This window comes from Corvus kubaryi, unplaced genomic scaffold (genome assembly GCF_017639235.1).
Source record: "Corvus kubaryi isolate FWS band 111438036 unplaced genomic scaffold, C.kubaryi_AGA036_p1.0 37397, whole genome shotgun sequence".
Classification (NCBI taxonomy): Eukaryota; Metazoa; Chordata; class Aves; order Passeriformes; family Corvidae; genus Corvus; species Corvus kubaryi.
Genome location: NW_024581136.1, coordinates 19,797,904 through 19,825,869, shown reverse-complemented (window position 1 = coordinate 19,825,869; position 27,966 = coordinate 19,797,904). Strand labels below are relative to the sequence as shown.

General features: G+C 42.8%; 1 protein-coding gene across 5 annotated transcripts; it reads left to right on the top strand.

The window, feature by feature from the left end:
* The first annotated feature begins 149 nt into the window (after positions 1 to 149).
* SMC4 (structural maintenance of chromosomes 4) lies at positions 150 to 27,966 on the top strand. 5 transcript variants are annotated; one of them, XM_042041919.1, is made up of 24 exons: positions 150 to 264; positions 2,514 to 2,704; positions 3,798 to 3,976; positions 4,530 to 4,721; positions 6,368 to 6,544; positions 16,493 to 16,657; positions 17,124 to 17,251; positions 17,471 to 17,611; positions 18,310 to 18,460; positions 18,792 to 18,956; positions 19,717 to 19,950; positions 20,529 to 20,714; positions 21,146 to 21,307; positions 21,457 to 21,682; positions 21,780 to 21,859; positions 22,516 to 22,668; positions 22,774 to 22,900; positions 23,418 to 23,607; positions 24,116 to 24,260; positions 24,849 to 25,022; positions 25,486 to 25,668; positions 26,251 to 26,483; positions 26,916 to 27,099; positions 27,673 to 27,966. In XM_042041919.1, exons 2-24 carry the CDS (start codon positions 2,548 to 2,550, stop codon positions 27,859 to 27,861), a joined length of 3,921 nt encoding a protein of 1,306 aa, XP_041897853.1. In that variant the 5' UTR covers positions 150 to 264; positions 2,514 to 2,547; the 3' UTR covers positions 27,862 to 27,966. The 5 variants fall into 5 exon arrangements, with proteins under 5 accessions (XP_041897853.1, XP_041897854.1, XP_041897849.1 ...); XM_042041920.1 differs by having other exon boundaries at positions 2,509 to 2,704; positions 3,801 to 3,976; XM_042041915.1 differs by having other exon boundaries at positions 2,509 to 2,704.

Sequence of the window (27,966 nt, the reverse complement as noted above, 5' to 3'; positions counted from 1 at the left end):
AAGCCGCTCCCGGCGGATTTCTGGGCGCTTTCCCCTCCCTGCCGTAACGAACACAAGATGGCGGGCGGGGGCGGCGGTGCCGTTCAAACCCGCGGGCCCGGCCCCTCCCGTCCCAGCCTGCCCCGCGCTTTTCTAACGAATTTCGGTTCGAGTTCGCTGTTTCGGCGCCATTTTCGAGTGTGGAAGCGGCCGAGCTTCTACAGCAGCTGGAGCCGCCCGCGCTGCCGCCGCCTCGCCGGGGCAGGGAGCCGCCGGGACGAGCAGGTACGAGCTCGGCGGGAGAAAGCGATGGTGGCTCGCCTCCGGGCGGTGGGGTTGGGGGGGCTTCGCGGCGGCGGAGGTGCCCTCAGGGGGCTGCCCCGGGCAGGGGGTGCTGAGAGGGTGGTGCTGATGGGGAGAAAAGAGTTGCTGGGAGTGTTGAGGGGGAGAAAAGGACTTTTGAGGGGAAGGTGCTAATGAGACAGGGGGTGTTGAAGGGAAGGTGCCGAGCGGAAAGGCTGGAGGTGTTGAGGGGAGACAGAGGGTGATGAGAGGGGAGATAGGGGGTGGTGAGGGGGAAGGTGAAGGTTGCTGAGGGGATGGCGGGTTCTGCCCCGCGCCTTCTTTTCCCACTTCCCTCCTCGCCCAGAGGGAGCAAAAGCGGCGGCAGCGCCTCTCCTCGGGCCGGGCTGCCCCGCTGAGAGTCCCTCCGAGGGCTCCAGGCACGGCGGGTCCGTCCCGGCTGCTGTCGGCACAGGGTTTGAGGAGGGGTCACAGAGGGGCTGTGCAGCCCAAGGTTCCCGCTGTGCCCTTAGGGACCTCCGGGGGCCGCGGCTCCGAGATCCGCGGAGGACGGGGAAGTTCAGGGACGCGTTTGGGTAGAAGAGAGACCCGATTTTAATCTGCTTAGAGCAGGGACCTTCCTAGCCCCGGCTCTGCCTGCTGCTTTGATGGTTGAAGGATGGGAGAAAAATGCCAAGAAAGCTCTTAGCGATTGGCCATTCACTTAAAAGAGTTGGACTCGATGGTCCCTTCCAACTCGGAATATTCTGGGATTCTGTGACTTGGAAAGAGCGTGACAAGGGTGCAGTCGGGCTCCTTAGGCTTTAAAAAAGCCCCAGATTTGTCACTGACAGGGCTCGTCGCTATCAGATTTAAGCGGCTGTTAATAAGGAAGCTTTTCTGTCCGTCTCTGGCTCCTTTTTCGCCATCGCCGTAAGGAAAACGGCGCTTGGCAGGAGAGATGCTTGCACCAAACACCTTCGAGCTGGCTCGGGGGAGGGGCTGGGCACGAATTTGTTAAATTTGTTAGAGACTATGTGGCAACTGATTTATCCCGCTATGAAAGCTGAGGTCAAGTAGTTCGGCTTGTTCATTCTGGTGAAGTATCCGAGGGGGGGAAGGGTTGGGAAGGTAAATAGGTCTATATTGCACAATTCTGTTGGAGTGGAGCAGTTTGGAAAAAAAAATAATAAATAAATGTGCTTTGAGAGGCTGTAATTGTCTGAGACAGCCATTGCGGAACACTTCTGAACGGGGGCATAGACTCAAATTGCCTGAAAATGAGTTCTGTGTCTCATTTCCCCCCTCCCCCATTGTCCCAAATGAAGGACTCTCATGAGAGTGTGGGTTGGGGGTAGGTCTGAAAACGTCAAATGATTGGCACCAATTGTAAGATGACTTTCTAACCACGTCAGTTTTTTATCTTGTGAGAAGTAAACTTTCTCATGTCTGTTTTTCTGGGAACTCACTTCGCCACTTGCTGCGATTTCAACTCTTTGGGGAGAGTTTCGCTCCTCACTCGTCTTTTCTTCTCATCGGGTGCTTTCTCTCCACCCGTTTGGGGAGCTGTGCTGAAGTGCTAGCTGATGGCATTTGTAATGCTCGTCCTTGCTCAGATCGCTTTAACATCCCAGCTAGATGAAGGTATTTCGTTTTGCTTTCTCTGTGAAATGCTGAATGCTGGCAGGAGGGGTTGTGTTGTATTTTATGAGCAGAGTGTGTTGATTTAGATTATTTAAGAGTCAAGTCTTTGCTATAATTACGCAGGTCTTTTGTTTCTCTATCTGTTTATCAATCTCTATATATACATACAAATATTTAGCACGGATTATTGAAAGTAAAATGAGTGTCGGGTCGGAAATATAACGAGCTCTTCCAGGAGAGTAGAGACATGTGGCTCCTCGGTTTGTTATTCAATGTGTCTTTAACTCTTTTGCCCCCAGCACCACGGTGGTTTTCAGTGAGCAAAGTCACTGCCCTGAACGTGTCCACACGAGTTGGCAGCAGGTAGATCCATGCTGTTAAAACAGGTTAGGCTCAGCCCCTCGTTTTGGGGAGTGATGTATCTTAAAATATATCATGATGAAGCTAACCTCGATATTTTGTTTCAAATTTGGATTTTTGTCTTCTAAAAATCTCCAGTCTTAAGTTTCTAAATGAGTCAAACATCTGGGCAGAGGTGTAGGTAAATTCCTTGGGGTGTTGTAGCTCAGTGCTGAGATCACGGGGTTTTCTTGTTTGTGTTAGTGAAGGAGATAGAGCCCTTCAGTAGTTTGATTGCTTGGAATGGAAGGGGAGCAGCCAACAGGGACCGTGCCAGGCAAGAGCACCAAAACCTCCACTGCAGCCCATGGAAAGGGCAGGGAGCCCTTGGAGGAATCCTCCAGTGACATGGAAGTGGAAAATGAAGGCACCAGGGAACCTGGCAAAGAACCTCCCCAAGGTAGGTCTGCTCTGGCTGTGTGGTGCTGATTGAGCCTCCTTAGCAGCAACTTGAATTTTCCAACTCTTCCAGATGGGATTTGCTCCTTTCCCTTTTACAATGTAATGCTGAAACCCCTGGCAAATTTGAATTGCTTTTTAAATGGTCAGAAGGCTTGCAGAGCATTACAGGGTTTGGCCCAGTACAAGTGCAAAAGCAATTTGTAGACTTTCTCCTATTAAAGCCTATTTCGGGGCCCTGATCTGGAACATTGTATTTAAGATTGTGGTACAACAGCAGGATTTTTCAAATTTATAGGCAGCCAATGGTATGGGATTTCTTGGAATGGAATAAATGTCAAGTTTATTTACTTAACTCTTAAAATGATTTGACTTTCTTTTTCATGAAGCAGTGTATTTTCTTGAGTTCCTTCAGTTGAGCTTTCGCAGAAAAAATCTGAAAAACCAGCAGCTGTGTGACTTTTTAGGGAGCTAGATGTGCAGTTCTTAAAGGCAGGTATTTGACAAATAGATGAATACATTGAAATAGGTGGCAGAAACTGCTGCCTGTTGGAAGAAGGAATTGCTGGTGCCTGGGGAAAAGCTGCTCTGCTGATATCCAGGGGGCCAGTTTGTTTTCGTAACAAACTTCCTGTCTTTGCAGAGCAGCCGTGCTGTCATTGCAGCTTTCAGAGCCTCGTGCAGAGATCCCCAAATCTTGTACAGTGACTCTGGAGCACGCCTGAAATGTGGCTTTGCACTTATTAATTACAAAGGCTTTGCCTGCTTCAGATTTGCAGATTTATTGTGATGGTTGGAGCTGTTGGAATTGCAGGGGGGCCTGTTAAAGTGTGTTGGAATAAGAATTACATAATGAAAGAACAAACCCAGAGATGGGATATCTTAAGTAGCTCTTAAAAAACATTTTGTTTGTGGAAAGAATTTTAATTCCACTCAGCTCATGCTAATAATTACAGGCCAAAATGTAGCTTTGATTCAGACAGAAGTGATGTTTGCTTTTTCGGTTGAACATTTTAAAAGGTGTCAAATCATCGAGAGCTTACAGTTCCTTTTTTTTTTTTTTTTATCCTTCTGTTTATTTGGATGGGTTTTAGCAGCCTCAGATGAAGTGGTGGATAATCGAAGTTTAGAAGAGATTTTGGGTAGCATCCCTCCTCCCCCACTGCCAGCAATGACCAGTGAACCTGGTGCTCCTCGGCTCATGATCACTCACATTGTAAACCAGAACTTCAAATCCTATGCAGGGGAGCAAACTCTGGGACCTTTTCACAAGGTATCTTTCTTTTACCTCAAGTAGTTTTGAACTGAAGGTAAGGCTTCACTGGGTGCTATTATTCCTTCCTGCATTTTCATCTAAGCTGACCTCAAAATAACTGAAAAGATATTTAAAGTTTAGAAATATTTTGATAGTAATATTCTAAATTCAGTAGAGAAAACAGTTAAGTGCAACTTTCCAATGCTGTGCAATTTTAATTTGTCAGCACAGCTTAGAAAAGCTCACTTTTCTCTTGATTTCGTTTGCTGGAGAACTTTTAGGGCTGTGTTTGAAGAAAGAGAATATTTTTGAGTGCCCACAAGAGACTTACGTGGCTGAGCATGAAACTTTGCTTGTGAAGCCTGCGAAGTGCAATGCTTTGGGTTAACCCAGTTCAGCTGGGAAAGCTGAGCTGAGGTGTAAGGCTTTTATTCACTTTTACCTTTGGCTACAAAAGCTGAGCTCTCAAACACTTGCATGCACGAGGAATAATTGTGTTTTAAATGGGTGATGGACACTGAGCAGGATTTATTTCCCTTTGAATATCACTTTTTTCCCCTTCTCTGTGCAGCGTTTTTCATGCATTATCGGGCCAAATGGCAGTGGCAAATCCAATATCATTGATTCCCTGCTTTTTGTATTTGGCTATCGAGCCCAAAAAATCAGATCCAAAAAACTCTCGGTGCTGATCCATAATTCTGATGAGCACAAGGACATCCAGAGCTGTTCTGTGGAAGTTCACTTCCAAAAGATCACTGACAAGGTATGTATGATTCCAGGCACAACAGGGGAGCCTGGGTTTTTCCTTTAAGGATCTGAAAAACTTTTAATATTTGCTTATTTTAGTTGGAGCTGGGGAAAACTTCATAACATGATTCGTTTACCTTTGGGATATAAACCATCAGTGTTAATTAACTTTAAAAAATCCTCTGTTGAGTAGCGCAGCTCTTAAAATATTAGTAAGGATTCTTTTTTTATTTGCTGCAAGACTAATATGTGGTATATGTCTGTTTTAAAACACTTTAGAAATTTCTAATAATCATTTTAAGAAGAAGTCGTTTTAGATTTGTAATCTCATTTACCTCAAGTACATAAAACTTATTTCTGCAATTAAAAGAATGAAATAAAAATTTATAAGTCTACGTTTGGACATGTTATATATTCTTAAATGTATAACACAAACGTGTATTAAGAAATAAAACCTATTTAAGCAAAACTTTTCAAACCAACTAGAAATTATTTTAGGTTATCTAAATTTAGAAAAATATATAATTAATCTGAAACTTATTTACACTTTATGTACTGTAAACATGCCTGCAATTTTATAACAGATTTTTCAGCAAAAATTCTGGACCCCACATTTTACCACTACATTTTTTTGAAGCTGATATTTTGTTTGAATGAAATAAAAGTGTTGGCAAATTTAAAAAATATTTATTTTGCTTGCTGCTTTGTATATTGATAAAAACCTTAGCACTTTTTTGTTGATTTATTACAATTGTGGTACAAAGAATTTATTTCCCTTAATTTAAGTTTCTTTTTTGTGCACACATCCAAACTTTTAAATTTAGGGTCAACCAAAAAAGTGGGAAGTGTACACTGAAATTTCAAAAATGGTGGTAATAAAGTGGCAGCATTTCTAGCCTTTTTTTAGGAACTGTTTGAAAAGACATTTATTTTTTTTTCTTTTTATATTTGTAATAACCAGATTCAAAAATTCATCTCTTTAATTTAAAAAAAAGGTTTTTTTTATTTTGTGTTAACATCCAGAAGCTGAGTTTGATTTAAAACCCCTCTGTATGTACCAGAGAGCAATTTGAGAGCTTTTGGGGGTTAATCTGGGCAAGTTTTAACTTCTTAAAGCCTGGCACCAGCTTTATTTTGGCTGCTGCTCTGGAGGTAAATGGAAGCTCTCTTTTGAAGCTGCTGATGTCACATTTGTCACATCTTTAATGTTTGGCTTTTTTATCTTGTGCAGTTTCTCTTTGGAGCTGCTGAGCTGAAAGCAGCTCTGGAGAAGACGAGCTGCAGATGCAGAGAGCTCTGCAGTCCCTCAGGGCTTCCCAGAGTCACAGCCCCAGGCTGGGGGACAGCACAGCCCCTGGAACCTTTGGCATTTCAAAGGGAATACATGCAGCATTTTCAAAGCAGTAGCTGATACTAGAGGTGGGAAAGGCATCAGATGAAGGCAATTCAGTTGAAACAATTCAGGGTTATTTTTTGTCCACTTCTCAAAGGATCTTTTTGTTTTGTTTTTCTCTTTTTTTGAGAGATGCAGCTCCCACTTCTACAATTCAGAGTCCATGATAAAACCAGATCATGATAAAACTTATCTACTTAATTGTGAAATAGGAGGTAAATACACAGCTACAGTAATTGTTTCTCTGGCTTTGTGTTTCCTCAAAGCAGGAAGGAGATGATTACGAAGTCATTCCTGACAGCAAATTCTGTGTCTCCAGAACTGCCTATAGAGACAATTCTTCCAACTACTACATCAATGGCAAGAAAAAGACATTCAGAGATGTTGGGATGCTTCTCCGAAGCCATGGAATTGATCTGGATCATAACAGGTTCTTAATTTTACAGGTTGGTGTGTGAATAAAACCGATTTGAAAGTTGTATTTCCAGTTAAAACTCTAAAAAATGCAGGTTTGACATCTTGCCTTGGAGGCCTTGAAGTGCTGTAGCAGCACATCATGGTTTGCATGCTCTGCTCAAGGTGCAAATCATTATTTGCTGCTGTAGAAATTGAAGGCAGAGAAGCAGTTGGGGACCCTGATGTCCCTTTTTCCATGAGGGAATTGTGATCCTGACTGGAGGAGTTGTGCTTGTTCCGCCCTAGCAGCACGTAAATATTGGCGTGTAAAATAAACCTTCAACCCCAATATTGTTGTGCTGCTTCAGCGTGGCAGAGACTCAGCAGCTGGGGTGTACTTTTAGCTAAATGGTGTCAATAGGAGTTTAAATTTTAATTGTTTAATTGTTTCATCTACTGTTGTCTGCAGCTCTCCTATGGCATGGTTTTACTGAGAAGGGAGTGTGGAAAAATGAACTGTGCATAAAAAAAGTGCAAGAAAAATCGCCTGAATTGTGTTTGTTGTTTACACTTGTTTAACAGCTCCAGAAACAGCAGGTTTATAACCAATTCAGCCTCTGCTTTTAACAGCAGTTTTAACACAACCCATACTGTAAAAATAATCACAATTTGTCAATATAATATCGTTTATATTCACATTTGACCTTCAAATTCTGACACTTGCTTCTGTTTGCTGTTTTAAAGACAGACTGAAGGGGAAAACATTTATTTTTTTCTAGCTTTTAAATAATGAGAATTTTGCTACATGCCAATTGAAATGTAAATTGATTTACAAGTATTTAAATATTAATTCCATTAAATAACTATTTCAGCCATTACTTGTAATTCCTAACAAGTCCCAAATCTACTCTGGAGAATCATAGCCTAGAAATCAGTGATCAGTGGGAGCTTCCCAAGGCCTGAAATGTTTTAATAGAGTTTATTTTAGGCCTGTTTCTGTCAAAGGAGCTTCCAGTTCCCCTCTGAAAAGACCCAAAATATATATAAAAACGTGTAGCTGGGTGGCTGTGCTTGCTTCACTTCCTCCAGGCTTTCTGTGCAGTCCTTTTTTACAGCTACACCCACAAAAAGAGGATATCTCTGTTTGCAGGTCTCCATGCCAATTAATTATTTCCTCCCAGCACTTTATTCCTGTGTTTTCTGATTCAAGATGGAGCGGGAAGCACCTCCAAGAAAACAACTTGGAGTAAATACACCCTTTTTTCCATACAGTTGTTCTCAAATCTCATTTTGCCAAAATTTCCAGAAGGAAGAAATGTAAAGTGAAAGATGAAGCAGGGTGGAAATGCTGGGGGCAGAGATACCCGAAGTTCAGTGTTAGAGAACACTGGGAGCAGAGGAAGGGAACATTTGGAATTATTTATTAATTGATTTTGTATTTTTTGCCCCCAAATGGGATTTGTTTTCTTCTCCCACAAATTGTTTCAATGAGGAGAGCACCCCTTTTTTCCTAAAAGCTGCAGTTTCAGGCTTTCCACCCTACAAAGGGAAATAAGGCGAAGTAGAGCCAATATTAAGGCACAAACCAGTGTTTTCCCACCATAATTTTTTTCTTTCATCCCACCAGGCTTTGTCTCAGAAACTGCACTGGGATTTTCTGGTTTTTTTAGCCCTTCTGACTGAGGGCAGGGCCTTTCTCTTTGCCTTTTTAAAGTGAAATCCACTGACCTGACAGTCCAGAGCTGAGTATTTCCACTTGGGAAATGCAGCAATATTTTCCACAGAATGACAGCAGAACTTCAACCCCCAAATCCTAAAATTTATAGCTAGAAGCAAATAAGACCATCTAAGGCTGTGGATTGTTATCACAAAGATTGCCTTTTTTTCTCCCTAATGTTTTCCAAATTATTTAAAATTGAAGGGATAAATAACAGGTTTATTTGGCTTTTTCTCTTTTTTTTTTAAAATAGCAAAACTAAGAGTTTAATTAAACTAAGTTTAACCAAGTATTTCTCATTCAAAATAAGTAGTAAGTCTCTGATTTTTCACTATATCAATAGGGTGTGGTTGAAATATTTCATTTTGGATAAAAGTATTAATTAAGGATTATCAAATGCTGGTTTGGGTGGGTGATGGAATTCACTGTTAGTACTAAAGAAAATGTTGTAGTGGAACATGTCCTACATGTAGTAACAACACCTTTAGAGCTTTGATTTTATCTTGCTAACATAGCTACCATTACTCAATGGAAAATATTTGCTTTTTAGAAGACTGCTTAAGGTTTTTTTGCTTTCTTTTTCCCCCTTTCGCCCCCTATTTTGCAATGTTTTTCTGCTGATTTTGGTGCTTTTTTAGGGTAAAATTTGAGAGCTGAGTTTTGACTGAGGTATTTCTGCTGATGCCAAACTGAAAATATTAAAAGCAAACTGCTGACTTCTGTGAATACCATTACAAAAGAACACCTGTGGAAAAACAGAAAGTGTGAGAGTAATTGAGTAGTTCTAGAAAAATTACAAATTCTGTGCCTGAACTTGCAAATTGAAATAAATCTGGTTTCAGAATTCTTCTGGATCCAATGGGATGTTGCCAGCACAGAACAGGAGTTTGTCACTTCTGTGATCCTTAACTCCCAGCACTCCATACTGCACATTTTTAGTAAATTGCCCTCTGCTTTCAGTACTTCAGGAATAGACAACTATTTTGCATTAGTATAATAATTAATATTTAAAATTATTATAAATATGATGCATTTTTAATGAGCTTGCCAGAGCCTGAAACTGCAACAGGAAAAAGTGCATCTTGTCACTTAAAAAAGAGTGTTTGGTGGAAAATCTGGCACCTTGCTGCTGCTTTTCTGTCTTCCACACCTACTGCTCCCATTCCAGGAACTTGTAGAGGTGTAAAGAACAACAAATAAAATTATTTAGCTTTCACTGAAAGCCTTGGAACCCTGCTCTGCCCAGGCTGACAAACTCAGAGTAAGTATTTGTGCTGTTCTCTGTAGTGACTCCTGTGAAAGGTTAAAAAACCTCAGCCTCTTCCTCCTGCCTGGTTTCCTCTAAGGAATGATGAAAGAAATGGGAGCATTTGAGGGAATGTCAGGTTTGGAAGTGCAGGGGGGAATATTTGGGAGCAGAGGCTATGGCCACCTCTGGGATGGGCAAGGTAAGAGGAGCAGGGTCACCAGAAAAGGTGGGAAGGCAAAGTGGAGCTCCCCAGGTAACCCCCAGCCAGCCCCTTTGCACGTAAATATTGCAGAATTCATTCTGTATTCACAGCAGCAAACTTCTGAGTTGATTTTAATTTAGTTCAGAATCCTACAAACAAATTGAAACTGCTTTAAGTCAATTTTGTACTAATTACCGTGGTATTTCACTTGTATATATGTTTGATAGACTTAATTAAAATACTCTCCTGTAATCATAAGCAGGTATAAACAACTGCAGAGATTTTATTTGGGTGTATTTTGTAACTGATTGGAGTTCAGTCTTATCCTGTGGCAAGATGAGGTTGCCAGAAAGGAAATTCTGTCAGGTTTTTTACCTGCTCATGTGTGGAAACAACGTGGGAGTCACTTCCAGGGGAGTGGGGAGGAAATGAGGGAGAGATTTTCTTCCCCTTTGAGATAAACCAGAAATTCCCAATTGTTGAGGTCTGTGCTCCTGATGGGACATTGGAGCTGAGGCTATAAATGGGATTATAAATGGGATTATTAAAAAACTCTGCTGCCAGCATTGGAGGTGAAGAGAGGGTTGTTCCTGTAGGAAATGCTGCAGAAAAACATGGAAAAATGGGAAGAGAAAATGAGTGGTAATTGAATGGTTTCTTTAGAACACACCAATGACAAATCAAACATTGCAGGTTGGGTTTGCTAATTCCTGATTTAAATTCCAACGTGACTCTAGATTTGCACTCACTCTGTGCTCTTATGTTAAACACAGCAATGTCCTTAAAACCTCTAGAATTATTTCCAGAATGCAGATTTGTAATTTTGTGCAAACAGCTAAATTTTGTATAAAAGCTCATTCTGAGTTTTTCCTCATCCCTGGGCAGTGGTGACATTGTAGATTTTAATATGTACATTTATTTTTTATTTGACTTTGTTTCCCACTGATCTTACCTGGGAAGGCAGAGCATGAATTTGAGTTTTTGGTGCTTTTTCCCCTCCTGTGTATTCACTATATGATAAAATTGAAGGGTAAAAATGAGATAGGACTGCAAGCGTTAAATAATAGCAACAATATCATGGAATAACAGGAAAAAAAAATCCCAAAACTATCTGTTGTAGCCTACAAGAGCTGTATTACAGCAGGAGAATAATGAGGTTATGGGAATGTTGGCTCTCTCCATACATAGCTTCCAAAATACATGGATGCAGAATTGGAATTCATGGGCAAAGCTTTGTGAGATGGGAGTACGGCTCAAAATAAATTGAAGATACAGAAATGTAGGACTTACTTTTGCCATTCCTTACTGTACTCCTGTTTAAAAAGTGAGAGCTACCCTTGTGGTAAAGTGGGGAAAAAGCCCCAAAGCCAAGTGTGAGCACATAAAAGAAAAATCTAAAAATTGAGATATAGGAGAGAGGGTGAAAACAGAGGAAGTTGCAGGCAGGGAAAGGGAGACACTTGCCTCATTTTGCTGCCTAAAGGCTTTCTTAAGAGCAAAATGCACTTTTGGTGCCTTGTTATCAAGTAATTGATGGCACAAAATGGCCAGGAAATAAAAATTTAGTGAGAAAACAAAACTACCCAACATCCAGGCTACTTTTTCTCTAGATTTTACTGCCCCTTGACTTTTGCAGCAGTTCCAAGTTGTGTCATACAGGTGGAACTGGAGCTGAATGAGCAAAAAGCTGAACCTCAGGTGTAGTAACTTCATAGTAGTGCTGCTTCTACTCTGTGTGCAGGAGTTGGGGTAAAGAACTAAGGGAAAAACAGGAATTAGTACTGGATTTTCTCTTTTAAGTCCCTAGAAAAACAGGTTTATAATAAACATTCCAGCTGTTTTAATGTGGTTTTCCTTCAAGCAAACCCGGTGTCCTTGTGTCCTTCTGGCTTTGCTCCTCATGATGCTGAGGCGTTTTCAGCTCCTGTAGAAGCTCTTGCAAAATCTGTTCATGCTCCTTCAGTGTTTGAGATAATTAAAATGTTGCTGTGCTCTGGAAAACAGATTAAAATATAACATGGCCTTTTAAGAGAAGTTTGCCCTGTGCTGGGTCACTTTTGTCTCATATTCCATGTTAAAAATTAAGAAAATAATTGAAATTGGGTTGTAATTTGCATTGATTAAGATGAGGTTTTGTCATTTGGACAAAAAAATAGCAGGTTTTGGCTCTGGCTGCTCTAATCCTCTGCAAAAGTGTGAGTTAAGGTGGCTTTTATAACTACAAACACTGCTTACATTTAATTTGTAGTACTGCATTTGTAGTACTATTTCATCACAAATATCCCTGCATCTTGTGATGCTTCATAAATTAAATGATATCCTGATCACTGCATTCGGATATCACTTAAACCCATTTCATTTATGTAATGCCATATAGTTGCAAACTAATTTATGTAATCACTCTAGTAAGCAAATTAAATGTACATATTGAAGTAAAATTATTGGAATTGAGCTGTAAAAGGTGGTATGATTGGATTACAGTAAAGTTTGCTGAGGCTCAAAGATTTTGGTCTCAATAAGAAAACTTCATTTATGGGAGTTTAAAAAGCCTCAAAACTTTGTATATTATAAAAATATGTTGCTACTACAGTGAAACTACTAAAATATTGTTCTGAATTTTAAAAAATTCTTAATACCAAATATTCCTAAAAATACTAAGTATCATAGTGACAGTTGTCATGCATGAAATTTTCTGGTTGTTTAATGGGATTTTGAAACGAAATTACCTGGTTTGACTGGTTCCCAGCCCAGGGAAGGTTTTTCTTATCTATAATTTTGCATTTTCTACAGAGTCTTTTCTCTAAAGCTGTTTTTCCTGAGCACAACTGTGATTTTCACTTCAGTCAGATGTCACATTACTCCATGTTTGAGTAGTGGTGAAGAGCTCCCCTAAAAAAAACCCTCCAAAACCTAAACCACCACGACTGCACCACAAAATTCCCCTCAGAAACCACCCAAACTCCCCATAGCTCCTCCCCAGAGCACGGTGCACTCCCAGCTACTGCATTCCAAGCTGTCCCAAGGTTCTCAGCACTGGATTCTAAAGCTGAGCTTAAGACAGCAGCAATTAAGTGACGATCCAAAATCCTGGGAAACTGTTTTTATGTCCTTGGTGCCATATTTATTCTGTGGGACATTAACAAAGAGCTCTGGGAATGCTGTAGTGACAATTTAGACAAAACTCAGGGTGTTCGAGGTGCTGCCTTCCCAAAGCTTTTCCCAAATATTCGGGGTGAAAAGAGAAGGCAATAATCAATAAAAGCAACCATCTTCCTAGGTTCTCCAGAAACAGCTCATCCTGCCTGAGGGCAGGGATGGATGGGATTTTGGGAAGCAGTTCTTGGCTGTGAGGGTGGGATGGGGCTGGGATGGAATTCCCAGAGAAGCTGTGGCTGCCCCATCCTGGGAGGTGTCCAAGACCAGGTTTGATGGGGCTTGGAGCACCCTGGGACAGTGCAAGGTCCCCTTTAAGGTCCTTTGCAACCCAAAATATGTTGTTTGCTCTTCATGAAGAGTTCTCAGGTTGCTGTCAGTAATTTTTCAATGCCAGAGACTTTTTGCCATCCCTGCCTCTTTCACACCAGAATTTTGGGATGGAGTATGGTGGCTGTATCCTGAAACTCCCTCATTCCTGTTAAGAACCATGTGCAGGGCACAAATGCCCCACACCCCCAGTTACACCACTGGAGGCTGGGCCATGTCCCTGCTGGGATTAGCACTTCGTGCCATTCACACTCCATAGCTCTGGAAAACAAGACCCACTCCCAAAGGGCAAGGAAGGTTCTGGAACACAGTGCAATAAATGGGAGTTACTGCTATAAGATCTTGTTTCTAGACCAGTGTAAGAGTTGCAGAAAAAGCCTCATGAGTAAGTCAGACCTTCCCTTTATCAAGCAGTTTGATAACCTTGTTTAAAATTCCAGTCCTTGTGTGTCAGGAAACACTGGATAAACTCAGGTTAGAGCTGTTCTAAGCTGCTCAGCTGTGTTTTTCTGCTTTTAGAGAACAGGGGTTGTGGGCAAGTTCAGAATTTTAGACCAGTGATGGAACCTGCTGCTGGTGTTGCCAGTCCTGAAACTGCTTCTAAAGCTTTTCTTCTTTACTTAGGTACAATAGAAATTTAAATTCTTAAATTGAGGAAGTATCTTAAACATCCCAGCTGTGAATTATTCAGCTGTGCAGAGTTGAACAGGTTCCAAATTGCTGGAATTTATTCCTCATGCTTTTCACTAGAGGAGCCACATCCAGCTGAGAAGGGCTCTTCCCTTATTTTACAGCCTGGTGTCAAACCAGGTTTGTCCTGATTTGCCCCAGGGCTCAGCTGATTGCTTGGAAATGTTTCCCCAGATGGTTGTGTTGTAGGATTCCCAGTGCTTGTTCCCTGATAACTACCCTGAGGAATTCTGTGGGAACTGGTACTGGGATGTGTGTGCATGGTACACCTCTAACTCGTGCTGTACCTGCATCCCTATGGATCCACATGGATGTGGAAGGCTTCATGCTGCAGAAGCTGAAATTTGGTTTTTAATTCCATTTAGAGCTCTTGCACTGAGTGTAGAACCTTCCCAAAGGGCTTGGTGGGTGTGGAAACATGGAATCACAGGATGGTTTGGGTGGGAAGGGACCTTAAATTGCATCCAATTCCACCCCCTGCCATGGGCAGGGACACCTTCCACTATCCCACTACCCCAGGCTGCTCCACGCCCCAGTGTCCAGCCTGGCCTTGGGCACTGCCAGGGATCCAGGGGCAGCCCCAGCTGCTCTGGGCACCTGTGCCAGGGCCTGCCCACCCTCCCAGGGAACAATTCCTTCCCAGTATCCCATCCAGCCCTGCCCTCTGCCAGTGGGAAGCTGTTCCTTGTGTCCTGGCACTCCATCCCTTGTAAAGAGTCTCTGCCCATCTTTCCTGTAGCTCCATCAGGCACTGGAAGGTCACAGTTCAGTCACCCTGGAGCTTCTCCAGGACAGATCTGAGGCTGTTTTTTCCAGGAATTTTTTCCTTTGTGTGGGGGGTTTGGTTCCTTGTTGGCATTGCCCATGGCTGAGTGTTGACATCCATTTTGATTGTCTGAGCACAGCCTGCATTTCCTTTTTATTTTACACATTGCTCCCTCTCCTGAATCCCTGAGCCAGCGGGAGACAACTGAGGGGAGGAATTGGAGATTTCCAGGGGTTCTGGTGGGAGCCTTGGCAAAGGTGGGGGTGCCAGCTCTGAGAAGCTGCCCGAGCTCGTTCCCCTCATTGCTCAACAAATGTCTGCCTGCCCTGCCTTGGTTTCACTTTCAGAACATCAGGGGATTTCAAAATACAGAAAGAGCAAGGATGTTTGGGGGTTTCAAATTCATAATTCAAATAATGGGTCAGGTAGTGAGCACTGGTAAATAATTAGGAAACACTTAAAATTGAGTTTTAACAATGCAGAGTTGTAAAATCTGTTTGCTCTGTTAATCATTGTCAAGAAGAGCAGGTACAAGCTTTTCACTCTCCTTTATCAATTAAAACAGCTGGAAACCTTTTTATTTCTTAAAACTGGGGTGGACTAAACAGATTTCTTTATTATCTTAATAAATGGGATAAATATTAAATAATACTTTGTACTCTTACAGTTTAATTACTAATTCCTAAATATTTTTATTTTTACCCTCAACAAGAAAATAATGTAAATATTCACCTTAGTGAGCTACAGAGAAACCCCACAACTGCACCATCATCTTTCTTAGACATGGTTAATTATATTTAGCCAAATAATAAAAAATTGATTCATTCCTTGCTTGTCCATAATTCCCATTTTTCCCTGTTAAATCCAGGGTAGGTTTGTGATTTACAACACTGACCATGAGGGGTGTAAACCCAGTGTAGAAACTTCTCAGTCCTGATCAGCATTGAGTTAAACCTTTCCTGTGATTGTTTTTCCATGGACGTAAACAGAGGAAATGCTTTAATGCAAGAAGGAAAAAGACTTCTGACAATCCCAGAGGAATTTAGGAGGTTGCACAGTTTCCTCCCCCATGGGCTGACAGGCAGTTTTGGGGAGAGAAACCACTCTTCTGTGGTGAGGGAGCAAATGGGTAATTGGGATTTTATATAATCTAGCAGCAGTTATTCACAAACTGATTGTTTGGCTTTTTGAGATGTGCAAGAAATAAAAGGAGGAGTTGGGTTGGGGTTTTTTGTGTTGTCAGACCTGCAACAGTAACACAAACTGTCCTTGTCTCTGCCTCTGTTTAATGCTTTCTAAATCTTATTTTTAAAAATCTAATTATTTTTAATATCACCTATATCGCTTAAAATTAATGCTGTACATAAAGGGAAATTACACAAAAGAACCCTCATACCTAAAGAGTCCTTTTCTTTCTCCACCAAGGAAGCCTCAATTAAACGAATTACAATTCCAGTTCATCCATCAGCCAGGATTTTATGGACTTTCTGTTTCTGAAGAGACCCTTCAGGGACTTAGAGGGCTTGCTTTATTCTCATCTTCTTTTTTTAGGTTGGGGAAACACATTTTGAATCTTTAGAGAATGAAGGAATGGTCAGACCTGAAGGGTGGCTCCAGGAGAGTTGTCACCACCTTGGAGGAAATTCCCATTGATTCTGATCTTTGTTTTCCCAAATAAATGTGAAGGTTGGACTTGATCGTGGAGGTCTTTTCCAACCTTAATGATTGTGTGATGTTCCAGTTTGAATAGGTTTGATTGCTGCCATATTTTATTCTTTTTTTTTATAATGTCTCGTACTCATTCCATAGATTTTTTTTTTCCAGAATACTTTCCCCACCCCAGAAAAAAACCCCTATTAAGAACAGAACCACCCAACTTTTGTTTCCCAAGGGGGAGGTGGAGCAGATTTCCATGATGAAGCCCAAAGGGCAGACGGAGCACGATGAAGGGATGCTGGAATATCTGGAGGATTTGATTGGATCTGCACGGCTCAAGGAGCCCATCCAGACCCTGTGCCGCAGAGTGGAGCTCCTCAACGAGCGCAGGGGGGAGAAGGTGAGGCTGCACCTCCTGGGGCATCCTAAACAAATCCAGGATTGTTCACACACAGCTCTCCGAGGAGAATTTAAACTACCCAGAATTACTGCTGCACAGCTTGCTTTTGTAACGTTTGATTGATGCATTGAGTGCTAAAAGGACTAAAAAAAGCTCTAAATAAAATCAAAGTTCTTTTTCCTTGGTGTGTCCTAGGTAAATCCTGTGGCAGACTTGTTTTAAAGAGAAACAAAAGACCTGCAGTTGTAGGAATTAAATTAAAAGGGGCCAGTTGTAGGAATTAAATTTAATATGGCCAGTCAGAAGGTTGAGATAGAGAAAATCACCATAAAATTGCCTTGCAGAGGTAATTCCTGATCACCGTTTTCCAGAGGACTCGTGTCCTACAAAGGGTTGGGATTTTCTCCTCACGGTTTCCTCCTGTAGTGCTGGCCCTGCCTCAGCTCTGCCCCTCTCTTTTCTCCAGTTAAATCGAGTTAAAATGGTGGAGAAAGAAAAAGAAGCCTTGGAAGAGGACAAGAATAAAGCCATTGAGTTCCTTTGCTTGGAAAACAAAATATTTAAGGAAAAGAATAAGATCTGTCAGTATTATATGTAAGTAATTCTCAGGGTTTGGGTTGGCTTTAATGTGATGGGGGTGCTGTTAAACTTTGCCTTAGCATCTCGAATTAGAAATATTTTGCCTTTCTTAACTTGAAATTATTGTTACCTTTTGATACCTTACATAATCCTGTTGTTACACTGAAGATTGGAAATAGAGATTCATTATGAAGATGGAGAAAAGTGAGGGTTTATTCTTGGTTTATTTCCTAGCCATGACCTGAAGAAACGAATAAATGACCTGGAAATGCAGAAAGAGAAAATTAGTGAAGAAACTAAAAGTATTAATGAGAAAAGCAGTAATCTTGCCGAGGAAACAAAAACCAAGAAAAAAGCTTTGAAAGAACTTGAGAAGTGAGTACTTCAGGGATGTGTAGTGCTGTTTTACATGGTTCCCACCAAAAATTTAAATTATCTGATAGTAGAGTCACTTCTGGTACATCTAAATACACAAAAATGCATTTAAATTAATGCACAAAAATAAATTAAAGCAAATTCACGTTGGTTTGATTTGGTTCTGGGTAAGATTCTCAATTACAATAAGGAAATGTCTGATCTTTCCTAATGCATTTTAAATATTTCTTCATATTGACTGTACAAAAAAATAATTGGGAGATGATTTTTAGATTTGCAACCCTAGTCCTTAGGGGCATGGATTTGGAATTTTTTCCTGGTTTTCTCATGAATCATTTCTGCATAAATTGTGTTTCTTTAAAATTGCTTTGCCTGGGTGCTGATCCCAAATCCAGCTGCAATATTGACCTGCTCATCCTCAGGGAATTACTGGGGAGAGATGGGAATTATCAATTCTGTCAAGAAAAAAATGAAAATTTCTGAAAAGATGTTTGATATTGCTTGGGTAGTTGATCTTTTTTTGATGGACCATCACTTTTCCAGGGAAAATACTGTGCATATTGTAAATATTGGATGTTGTTCATCACAAAAACTGCGTGATATTGGTTTAAACTCTTTATGTTGACTTATTGAGCCAAGCTCTACTGGCATTATTTTTATACTGTATGAAATCATTCTTTTTTTCTTTTTCCCTTCAGGAAATTCAATAAAATCACAAAGTTCATAGAGGAAAATAAAGAAAAATTCACTCAGTTGGATTTGCAAGATGTGAAAGTGAGGGAGAATCTCAAACATGCCAAGAGCAAGGCTAAAAAACTGGAGAAGCAGCTTCAAAAGGACAAGGAAAAGGTAGTGGGATGGATCAGCTGGATTGGCTTGGAAGAGTGCAGTTATTTGTGGGAGAAAATGCAAAGGGCACCAATTGCAACAAAGAAGGTGGAAAAATGGGGTTTAAATTGTTTTAATCAGATGTTTTAAGTCATTAAATCAGCCTGAGATTTTGTTTGCAAAATAATCACTGCAGTGATGACTCCATTAATGGAGTTAATTCATGGATCTGTGTCATGCATTTAGTCATTGCCAGCTGTTGTGATGTCTTTGGATCGAGGGGGGGACTTGGGGATTCAGGAATTCTGTTGTCCCAGTGGGAGAGGAAGTTCAAAGTCCTTTCCTGGTGCAGGTGGAGGAGCTGAAGAACGTCCCCTCCACGAGTGCCAAAGCCATTGAGGACGCCACGGCCAAGAGGGAGCTGCTGGCAAAGGCCAAGGAGAAGGAGGAGGCCAAGCTCAGGCAGGTCCTGGCCAGCCTGCAGGAGGAGACCAAGGGAATTCAGAAGGAAAAAGAGGTTTGGACAGGCAGGAATTACCCACCTGCTGTAATAACTTCACTCTTCTGAAGGAAACCAGCACCAGACACTTCTAAAATGCCATTTATTGACAATTCCCCTGTTCCTTGTGGCAGTTCAGAGGAGCCTCAGTGGGAAATCAATGTTAAATTAATAATTACAGCTAAATCCGTCTTGGCTGCTTTTAGAATGTTCAAGCATCATCCTGTAGCTCGTTCATAGATTTATTTTAAATAATACACTCTCATGTTCTCCCATCGAAACATTGAAGCTAGTATGTTGCTTAAATAAATAAAGATATCCTGGAATGGTCTGTTCCCAGCCTTTCCCACAGCTCTGATGTGTCTGTGAGTTAATGGAGAACTCCTTTAACACTTGGTGATTGTTGGTGCTGCTGTTCAGCCCCTGAACACCTGGAGGGTGGAAATTTATCCTGTAAATTTGCAGGGTTATTTTCTGGCCTTGAAAACGTGGATTCTCCATTTGAGCTGTAGTGTAGCTCCATGTGTAGGGCTCCTCCCACCTTTGAGAAAATGACACAAAGCTTGTATGGAAATGCTCTGTGATAATTCCCTGAAGCTCTTAAAATGAGGAAAAGCCTTGTTTAATTCCCATCCATTCATGTTCATTAATGAAGGAACACTGGTTCTCCCAGAGAACAGAAGTGTTTCCTTCTGCCAGGGCTGTAAAAGCACATCCCATTTTCTCTTTCTCCTTTGCCCAGCCGATGGGCTGAGCTGTACCCTGGGATTTTTTGCAGGGCAAGGAGAAGGAGCTGATGGAGTTCAGCAAGGAGGTGACCGAGGCCCGCTCCAGCATGGAAATAGCGCAGTCGGAGCTGGAGCTGTACCTGAGCAGGTACAACTCTGCTCTGGCTCGGCTCAGCCAGGCACAGGAGGCCCTGGACAGCACCTCAAGCATCCTGAAGGAAAGGAAAGCTTCCATCAGAGACATCTCTGCAAAATTACCCCAGGCTGAGCAGCAGCTCAAGGAGGTGAGACTTGACTTTCCCATTTCATTTTGAGTCACACACAAATCAAAGGCTCACTCTTTAGCAATAATTGTGGTGAAAATAAACCATAACCCATCTCCTATAAAAGAACATTGAGAAGCTGTTTTCTGATATTCAGTTTGCTGGTGAAGCAAATATTTGATTTTAAACTTACTTTGTTAAGCCAATGTTGACTTAAATCCTACATATCCTTGCAAGGGAATAGATTGAATTTCACACTGAGGCATGGCTGGATTCCTGAGCCTTCTGCAGTGTGCTGAGGCCCTGGCACAGGGTGCCCAGAGCAGCTGGGGCTGCCCCTGGATCCCTGGCAGTGCCCAAGGCCAGGCTGGACACTGGGGCTTGGAGCAGCCTGGGATGGTGGAAGGTGCCCCTGCCCATGGCAGGGATGGCACCGGCAGAGCTTTAATGTCCCTCCCAACCCAAACCAGTCTGGGATTTTTTTGAATTTCATTTCTTGCTCCTCAATCATTCCCCAAAGAACAAAGCCATGCATTGAAGACCCCCTGAATCGAGTAGTTTTTGGGAGGCTGAGCCAATGTCTTTCTTTGAACCCCCAGAAAGAGAATGCCCTGGAGAAGCTGGAAAGAGAAGAATCTGGGACCAAGGATCTCGTGCGAAACCTGCGCCGAAAAGTAGAAGAAGCCAAAAGTTCTTTAGCACAAAGTCGCAGTCGAGGAAAAGTGCTCGAGGCTCTGCTCCAGCAGAAGAAATGTGGGAATATTCCTGGGCTCTATGGAAGACTGGTAAATTTTAGAAGGCTGTCACACTTCTAGTGTTAAACTTTAGAGGAGCTCAGTGGTGTTCCTGTGCTGAAGTGTGGGATGCCTCACTTCCCTGGCAGTAGGAGTTTAGAGAGGAGAGCTGTAAATCCTGTGGACTTGCTGTAAAAGAAAACATTTTTCAGTTCTTTCCAAGCAATGTTGGTTTAAAGTTCTGAAAATTCAGACCTGAGTTTTTCACTCCTGTTGCACGTCAGCGTAAATGTAAAAGTGCTGGTTTTGTATTCTGCAATCTTTTGTCCAAGGAGAATTATCTCTGCTTCAGAAAAATTAGTTTATTCAGTGTGTGGAGATCTTAAAAAGTGCATGCATGGGTTTATTGGGAAAGGACAGAACTCAAAGAGCAGCTCAGGTGCCAACTAATCAGTGTTTCCACCTCATCCCTCAATCCTCAGGGAGACCTGGGAGCCATCGATGACAAGTACGACGTGGCCATTTCCTCGTCGTGTGGAGCCTTGGACCACATTGTTGTGGACACCATTGACACTGCCCAGGCCTGTGTGAACTTCCTGAAGGCAGGAGGCATTGGAGTTGCCACTTTCATAGCCCTGGACAAGGTGAGTCCCACCCTTCGGAAAACAAATTATTTTACTTTTACTTGCAGTCTAATGACATTTCTTTTAAAGCTTTAACATCCTATAGAATAATGGAGTGACCTCAGCTTTTATCCTAAAGATTCGTTTCTTTCTTTCCTTTGTGGCTGTAGATGGCTGTGTGGGAAAACAAAATGCAGAAAATCCCAACTCCTGAGAACACCCCGCGGCTCTTTGACCTGGTGAAGGTGGAGGACACCAAGGTTCGCCTGGCGTTTTACTTTGCTCTCAGGGACACTCTGGTGGCCAAAAACCTGGAAGAAGCCACTAGGATAGCATTCCAAAAGGAGAAAAGATGGCGAGTGGTAACCCTGCAAGGACAAATCATCGAGGTGTCAGGTACTGCAGCACCACCTGGAGCTCCACTGGAAGCACTTAGTGGATGATATTGCAGCCCAAGGAGTTCTCTGACGTCTTTTCATCCCTTTTTCTGTAGGAACCATGACTGGTGGCGGGAGAAAAGTCATGAAAGGCAGAATGGGCTCCTCAGTTGTGGTTGATATCTCGGAAGAAGAGGTTAGTACGTAATGGAAATGGAATTCCAGCAGAATTCCTTCGTTTGGACAGTTCTTACACACATGTGCCTTTCAAAGCAGCGTGAGCAGGAGCAATCTGGGATGGAAGAGAATTAACAAGGGGTTCCAAACCAAAATTCCCAATGTTAGCAGAGGTTATAATGCTCTGAAGTGCATCAGGGATAAAAGGGTTGTCCTGGGCAGGGGCTGCCCAGGGAGGTTTGGAGTCCCCATCCCTGGAAGTGCCCAAGGAAGGCCTGGAGGTGGCTCTCGGTGCTCTGGGCTGGGGACAAGGTGGGCATTGGGCACAGCTTGGACTCTGATCCTGGAGGGCTTTTCCAGCCTCAGGGATTCTGGGATTCAGTTTGTTCACAGCCCAGCCCATTATTTAATTTAGTCTCACAGTGATAGCTTGGACATCATTTTGGCATATCAGGGGACCGTTTGCTTTTCCTTCTGAATTCCATTTAGCTTTTAATCTGGAGCTGCTCTTCTTGTTTCTCACTGGCAGAGCTGACGTTCCCAGCACTCAAACTCCCCAAGCTGAAGTTTTTACTGCACTCTCCCCTGTGTTTTAAGAGCTGTTGAGCACAGGGATGAGCCCTGGTTTGGTTTTGTCGTGGTGACACCAGTAAATAATGCTCTCATTCTGTGTAGATCAGCAAAATGGAGTCCCAGCTGCAGAGGGATTCCAAAAGAGCCATGCAGTGTGAGGAGGAGAAAGCCCAGCTTGAAGAAGCTATAAGGAAACTGCAGCAGGACATTCGGGAAATGAGTAACACCTCGGAGAAATTCACAGCTAGTATCCAGGTGAGAATTCCTGAGCACTTCCCAGCCTCAGCCCCACACAGGCCTGGCTGGTGTCAAGGAGCTTTCCAAGGACAAGATTCCAGCCCAGTTTTGTGTTCTCTGCAGGGTTTTTCTGAACAAGAAATGTATCTCAGAAACCAAATCAAGGAACTCGAAGCCAATGTCGCTGCTGCTGCTCCAGACAAAACCAAACAGAGGGAGTTGGAAAAAGTCCTTGATGGTTATAAAAAAGGTGCATTTTGTGGAGAGGGGATCAGAGAGTAAAACTGTAGTAATGCTTCTTTACTAATAGAGGGAGGAATGGGTTTGGGTTTGGGCTTCAGTTCCATGTCTTGGCTTGGGACCTCATTTTCCTAAGAGGGATAAAAGAAACAAACATTGCTGACCAGTTCTTAAAATTTAACTTTTGAGCATCTTCCAATTAATTAAAAGCAAAGAATGAGCTCAGAATAGCTCCTACTGCACCACCTCATGTATTTAAGTACTCTGTGTACATTAACTAATCCATGCTGAGTGCTTTTTACAGCAGGAGAGCTTTGGTAGAGCAGTGGCAGAAAGAAGTTGGGTGTATTTTTTGTCACAGTTTACTCATCATTTGCCACAGCATAGAGAATATGTGCACTTCTCAATAGAGGAATAGAGCAGAGCTTAATCTGGAATCACTTCCATCACTTTACCCCTTCAACCTTGATGTCCATGGGCAGTCCCAGGCCGGCACAGTGCCCGTAACTCCCCTTTCCCATGGACAGATTACGAGCGCGTGGCTGAGAAAGCCGCGAAGATGGAAGAGGAGGTGAAACGACTGCACAAGCTCATCATGGACACCAACAACCAGAAACTGAAGGCACAGCAGGACAAAATTGATAAGATTGACAAGGAAATGGATGAATGTTCCTCAGCCATCACCAAGGCCCAGGTGGCAGCCAGGACTGCAGACAGGTACAGCACAGGGAGCTCCAGGCTGGAGCTGCACTTACTCAGTGTCTCAGCAGGGAAAGGGAACTCAAATTTTGTAGTTTCTAACAGTTTAAAAGTCACATTTAATCAGCATTTCTCTATTATTTCCCTGAACTATTTGTCTAATATTGCCTAAACTTCAATATTCAGAATAAAGTCCAAAATAGCACTGGATTGGATGTGCTGGAGCACTTCAAATCTGAAGGGATTGATTTTATTAGGAGGGCTGTCAGGAAATAAAATGGGGTCTATTTTTTATGGGAGCTCACCAATCCATAGAGATTCCAAACTCTGCAAGAACAAATTAAGTCATTTAGTGAGGTCTGGCTGCTGGGGAAGACAACTTTGTTTTCCTTGGATACCTCTGGAGCGTGGGAGTTGGTGCCTAAACAAGCACTTCCTCCTTGTTGTCAGTGAGACTGTGCTCCTGGATTATTTTCTGTCCCATTTGCCTCGTGTGAGGTACACAAAGATCCCTGTCCCTGGGCAGGAACCTGAAGAAATCCGAGGAGGCTCTGCAGCGCACGGAGAAGGAGCTGGAAGAAAACGAGATGGAAATGAAAAAGTTGACAGCAGAGCTGACAACGCTGGAGGACAAAGCCAGCGAGGTGATGAACGAGCGCAGGCAGGCTGAGGTGAGTCCTGGGGACCACTCTGGGCTCCAGGGAAATCAGGGAGAGGAGTTAAACCCTCCTTGGATCCCACTGATAGCCCCTTCTCTCTGCAGAGCAACCAGGCCACAGCAATGGTGTATTTTCATGTTTTTACACTCACCTGGAAATTTATCCTGGCTCAGTTTAGGAAAAAACTTACGCCAGGTTTCCCCAAAGAAATTGCTGGGTTTAAAATTAGTTGCTTAACCATAAAATTTTTCCAGTTATGTGGGATTTTAGTTTCCCATCTAGATTTCTGTGAGAGAGGGAAAACCAGGACGGCTGAAATTCTTCCAAATAAATCTGGGATTTGATGTCTTTCTCTAATTAGCTAAAAATGAGTGTAGGACCTGTTTGATCCAGATCTGGGATGAAAGTACAAACTGCAGCATTTTCTCAGTCATTCCAGAATTCAGGGATCAGTTATAAATCCGAGAATATTTCTTTGTTTCCATTAATAGCTGTGAGTAAATTAAGTGAAAACAGACTTATCACCCAAAAAAGGGGCAACATTTTTGTAAGTGATTGATTAATGCCCTTTTCTGGGGCATTTTCCATTTTTCTCTTCAGGAAGCTTTGCCAGCAGTGCAGGAGGAGCAGAAAAATTTACTCCAGGAGATGAAAACTATTCAGGATGCTGAACATACGCTTCAAAGTGAAGCTCTGAGCATCAAGCTGAAAATGGAACAAATTGACAGCCACATTTCCACCCACCAGGCAAAGGTTAAATACTGGCAAAAAGAGGTAGGAAATGGTTTAGTTCCTAAAACTTAAATCAGGGGATTGTGGAATGGTTTGGGTTGGGAGGGACCTTAAAGCTCCTTCAGTTCCACCCTCAGGGACACCTTCCACTATCCCAGGCTGCTCCAAGCCCTGTCCTGGCCTTGGACACTTTCAGGGATCCAGGGGCAGCCACAGCTTCTCTGTGGATCTCACAGAATAAACTCATTAGCATCCCCTTAGAAAACAAAAGAATTTGGGAGAAAATTCCTCTTCAGATCACAGCTTATTGGTGTTTATGCAGGAACAGGATGATAGGATAAAGGGCTATTTATTGTCTTTTTCACATCCTATTTTAAAGGCAGTTGTGGGAAGAATCCTGGAGTGTTTGGAGATTGGAAACTTCACTGTACTAACCCAGAAAAACTCATTTTAGAAACAGCTCCACGTGATTAAAGCTTTCCACCACGTGGGTTTTGCATTGCAGATCTCCAAGTTATCCCTGCACCCCATAGAGGGCGAAGCCCCCGAGGAGCTGCAGGCGCTGAGCGAGGAGGAGCTGCAGGCGCTACAGGAGCCCGATGTGCTCAGCAAGAGAATCGCGCTGCTGGAGGCGCAGCGCCACGAGCTCCGCCCCAACCTGGGCGCCATCGCCGAGTACAGGAAGAAGGTAAAGCTCCAGGGCCCTAGAATCCCTGAGGGGGAAGGATCCCAGCCTGGGCATTCCAGGAGAAGGGCCCGTTCCTCCTCCTTCCTTTGGAAGCTGCGGTGGAAGCCTGGAATTGACCTGTTCCTGTTGTTACCAGCTCGTCCTTAGCCAAGGGTGGAAGTTGTTTCTAGGAGCTCCCGTGTGCCTTTTGCCTTCCACACCGTCAGTGTCAGGTGACAACGACTTTCTGGGATCTTGAAGTCTTTTCCAACCTAAATTCTGTGATTCTCCTGGGAATGTGTATTTAATAGAGTTGAGTCTTCACAGCTGAGACAGATGCACAATACCAGATTTTTTTCTCTCCTTACTCCAGTAACAGTGAACCATTCAACAGATGAAACATTTTTTATTTTAACACAAGTTTGTTTTTTTTCCCTCAACAGTGGAGATAGGAAAAGAGAGGTAATTTGGGGTTTTTGTTTGAGGGCTGTTGGCCAAGCTGGGGAAAAGGAATGTTCAAATGGTAGGAAGAGTGGTTTAAACTCTAAATTGAGGAGGCAGCTGCATCTAAGTGCCCTTGAGTCTGGTTGTTTTCCCCTGCAGGAAGAGCTGTACCTGAAGCATGTGGGAGAACTGGATGACATCACCAACGAGAGGGACAAATTCAGACAGGCCTTTGAAAAGCTCAGGAAACAGAGGCTGAATGAGTTCATGGCAGGATTTAATGTCATCACCAACAAGCTGAAGGAGAACTACCAGATGCTCACGCTGGGAGGGGATGCTGAGCTGGAGCTTGTGGACAGTCTGGATCCCTTCTCAGAGGGAATCATGTTCAGGTTTCCAAAATACTTAATATTCTATTAATTTTTAATCATCATAGTCCTTCTTTCAACCTGTTTTTAAAGTAAATGTTCATTGATCATCAGTGAACCAAGACAGGCTCAGTGTGGGCAAATAGTGACAGAAACCACAACTTTTTAGCTCTCAAATTCATTTCTTTCTCCTGGAGAAATCAGGAACTAAAGCAGTTGGAAAGCTCTGAACTCATTTCCCAGCACTTATTTCCCAGGTCTCTCCATTCTGCCTGGGGAATGATGGCAGTGTTCTGTCATAAATGCTCCCAGGAGGAAATTCATTAACTGGGAGTTCAGCTGGGAAAGGCAGTGAGCAGTGGGGGTGAGGTGCTGCAGGAACAGCCCCGTGTTACCCCAGGCCAAGCTCAGGCAAAGATCAGAATTCCTGACACACCCACGCTTGCTTTGTTCCAGTGTCCGGCCTCCCAAGAAAAGCTGGAAGAAGATCTTCAACCTGTCAGGAGGAGAGAAGACCCTGAGCTCCCTGGCCCTGGTGTTTGCCCTTCACCACTACAAACCCACCCCGCTGTATTTCATGGACGAGATCGACGCCGCCCTCGACTTCAAGAACGTCTCCATCGTAGCATTTTACATCTATGTAAGTTCCTCAGGGCTTCATCTTCCTGAGATGTCCCTGCTCCTCCAGAAGGGACAAAGTGGCCTCACAATTACAGCCAGATTTAAAATCTGGGATGCTGGAGTTTTACTGCTTCCTCTTGAGAACTTGCCCCAAAACCATCAGCTACTGTCAGAATACACAGTTAGCTGTTACTGACGTCTGCATGATTTCCCAAGGTTCCTTGGATTCATACTTCCACGTCATTCCCATCAGTGTCTTTGATCTATAGCTTAATTAGGTTTTTTTTCATGCCTTTACAACTTCTGCCCTCACCATATTTAAGCAAAGCAAACCCCTTACATGGCTCCAGACCAGACTGGTAATTAAACATTGAACATTCAGTATTATTAACTTAGTTTATTGTAGTAATGTAACTTACTATTTCTGGTTTTGGAAATGGGTGGCAAAGATCAGGAGCAGCTACTTCAGATTAGGGAAACACTTGAAAGTTCCCTGCCTGCAGCTGTAGTTTTAAACTTGGCTTTGTGTGCCACGCCAGGACAGAGAGTTTTTGGGAATGCTGGGCACTAACACAAATCACTTCTGTTTCAGGAACAAACCAAAAATGCCCAGTTCATCATCATCTCCCTGCGGAACAACATGTTTGAGATTGCAGACAGATTAATTGGGATCTATAAAACCCAGAACACCACCAAAAGTGTGGCCACCAACCCCAAAATCCTGGCTGTGAAAGGACTGGAGGAACTTGGCATGGCTGGGTGCAGCGTAGCCCAAAAATAGGGAGGAAGCAACTTCCAGCCCTGTGGCTGCTTTTTTGTCTGATCTTATTTTGTATTTTAGACTTTGTTTTGTTTTGTAAATTTTGATTAAACTTTGTAAAAATTT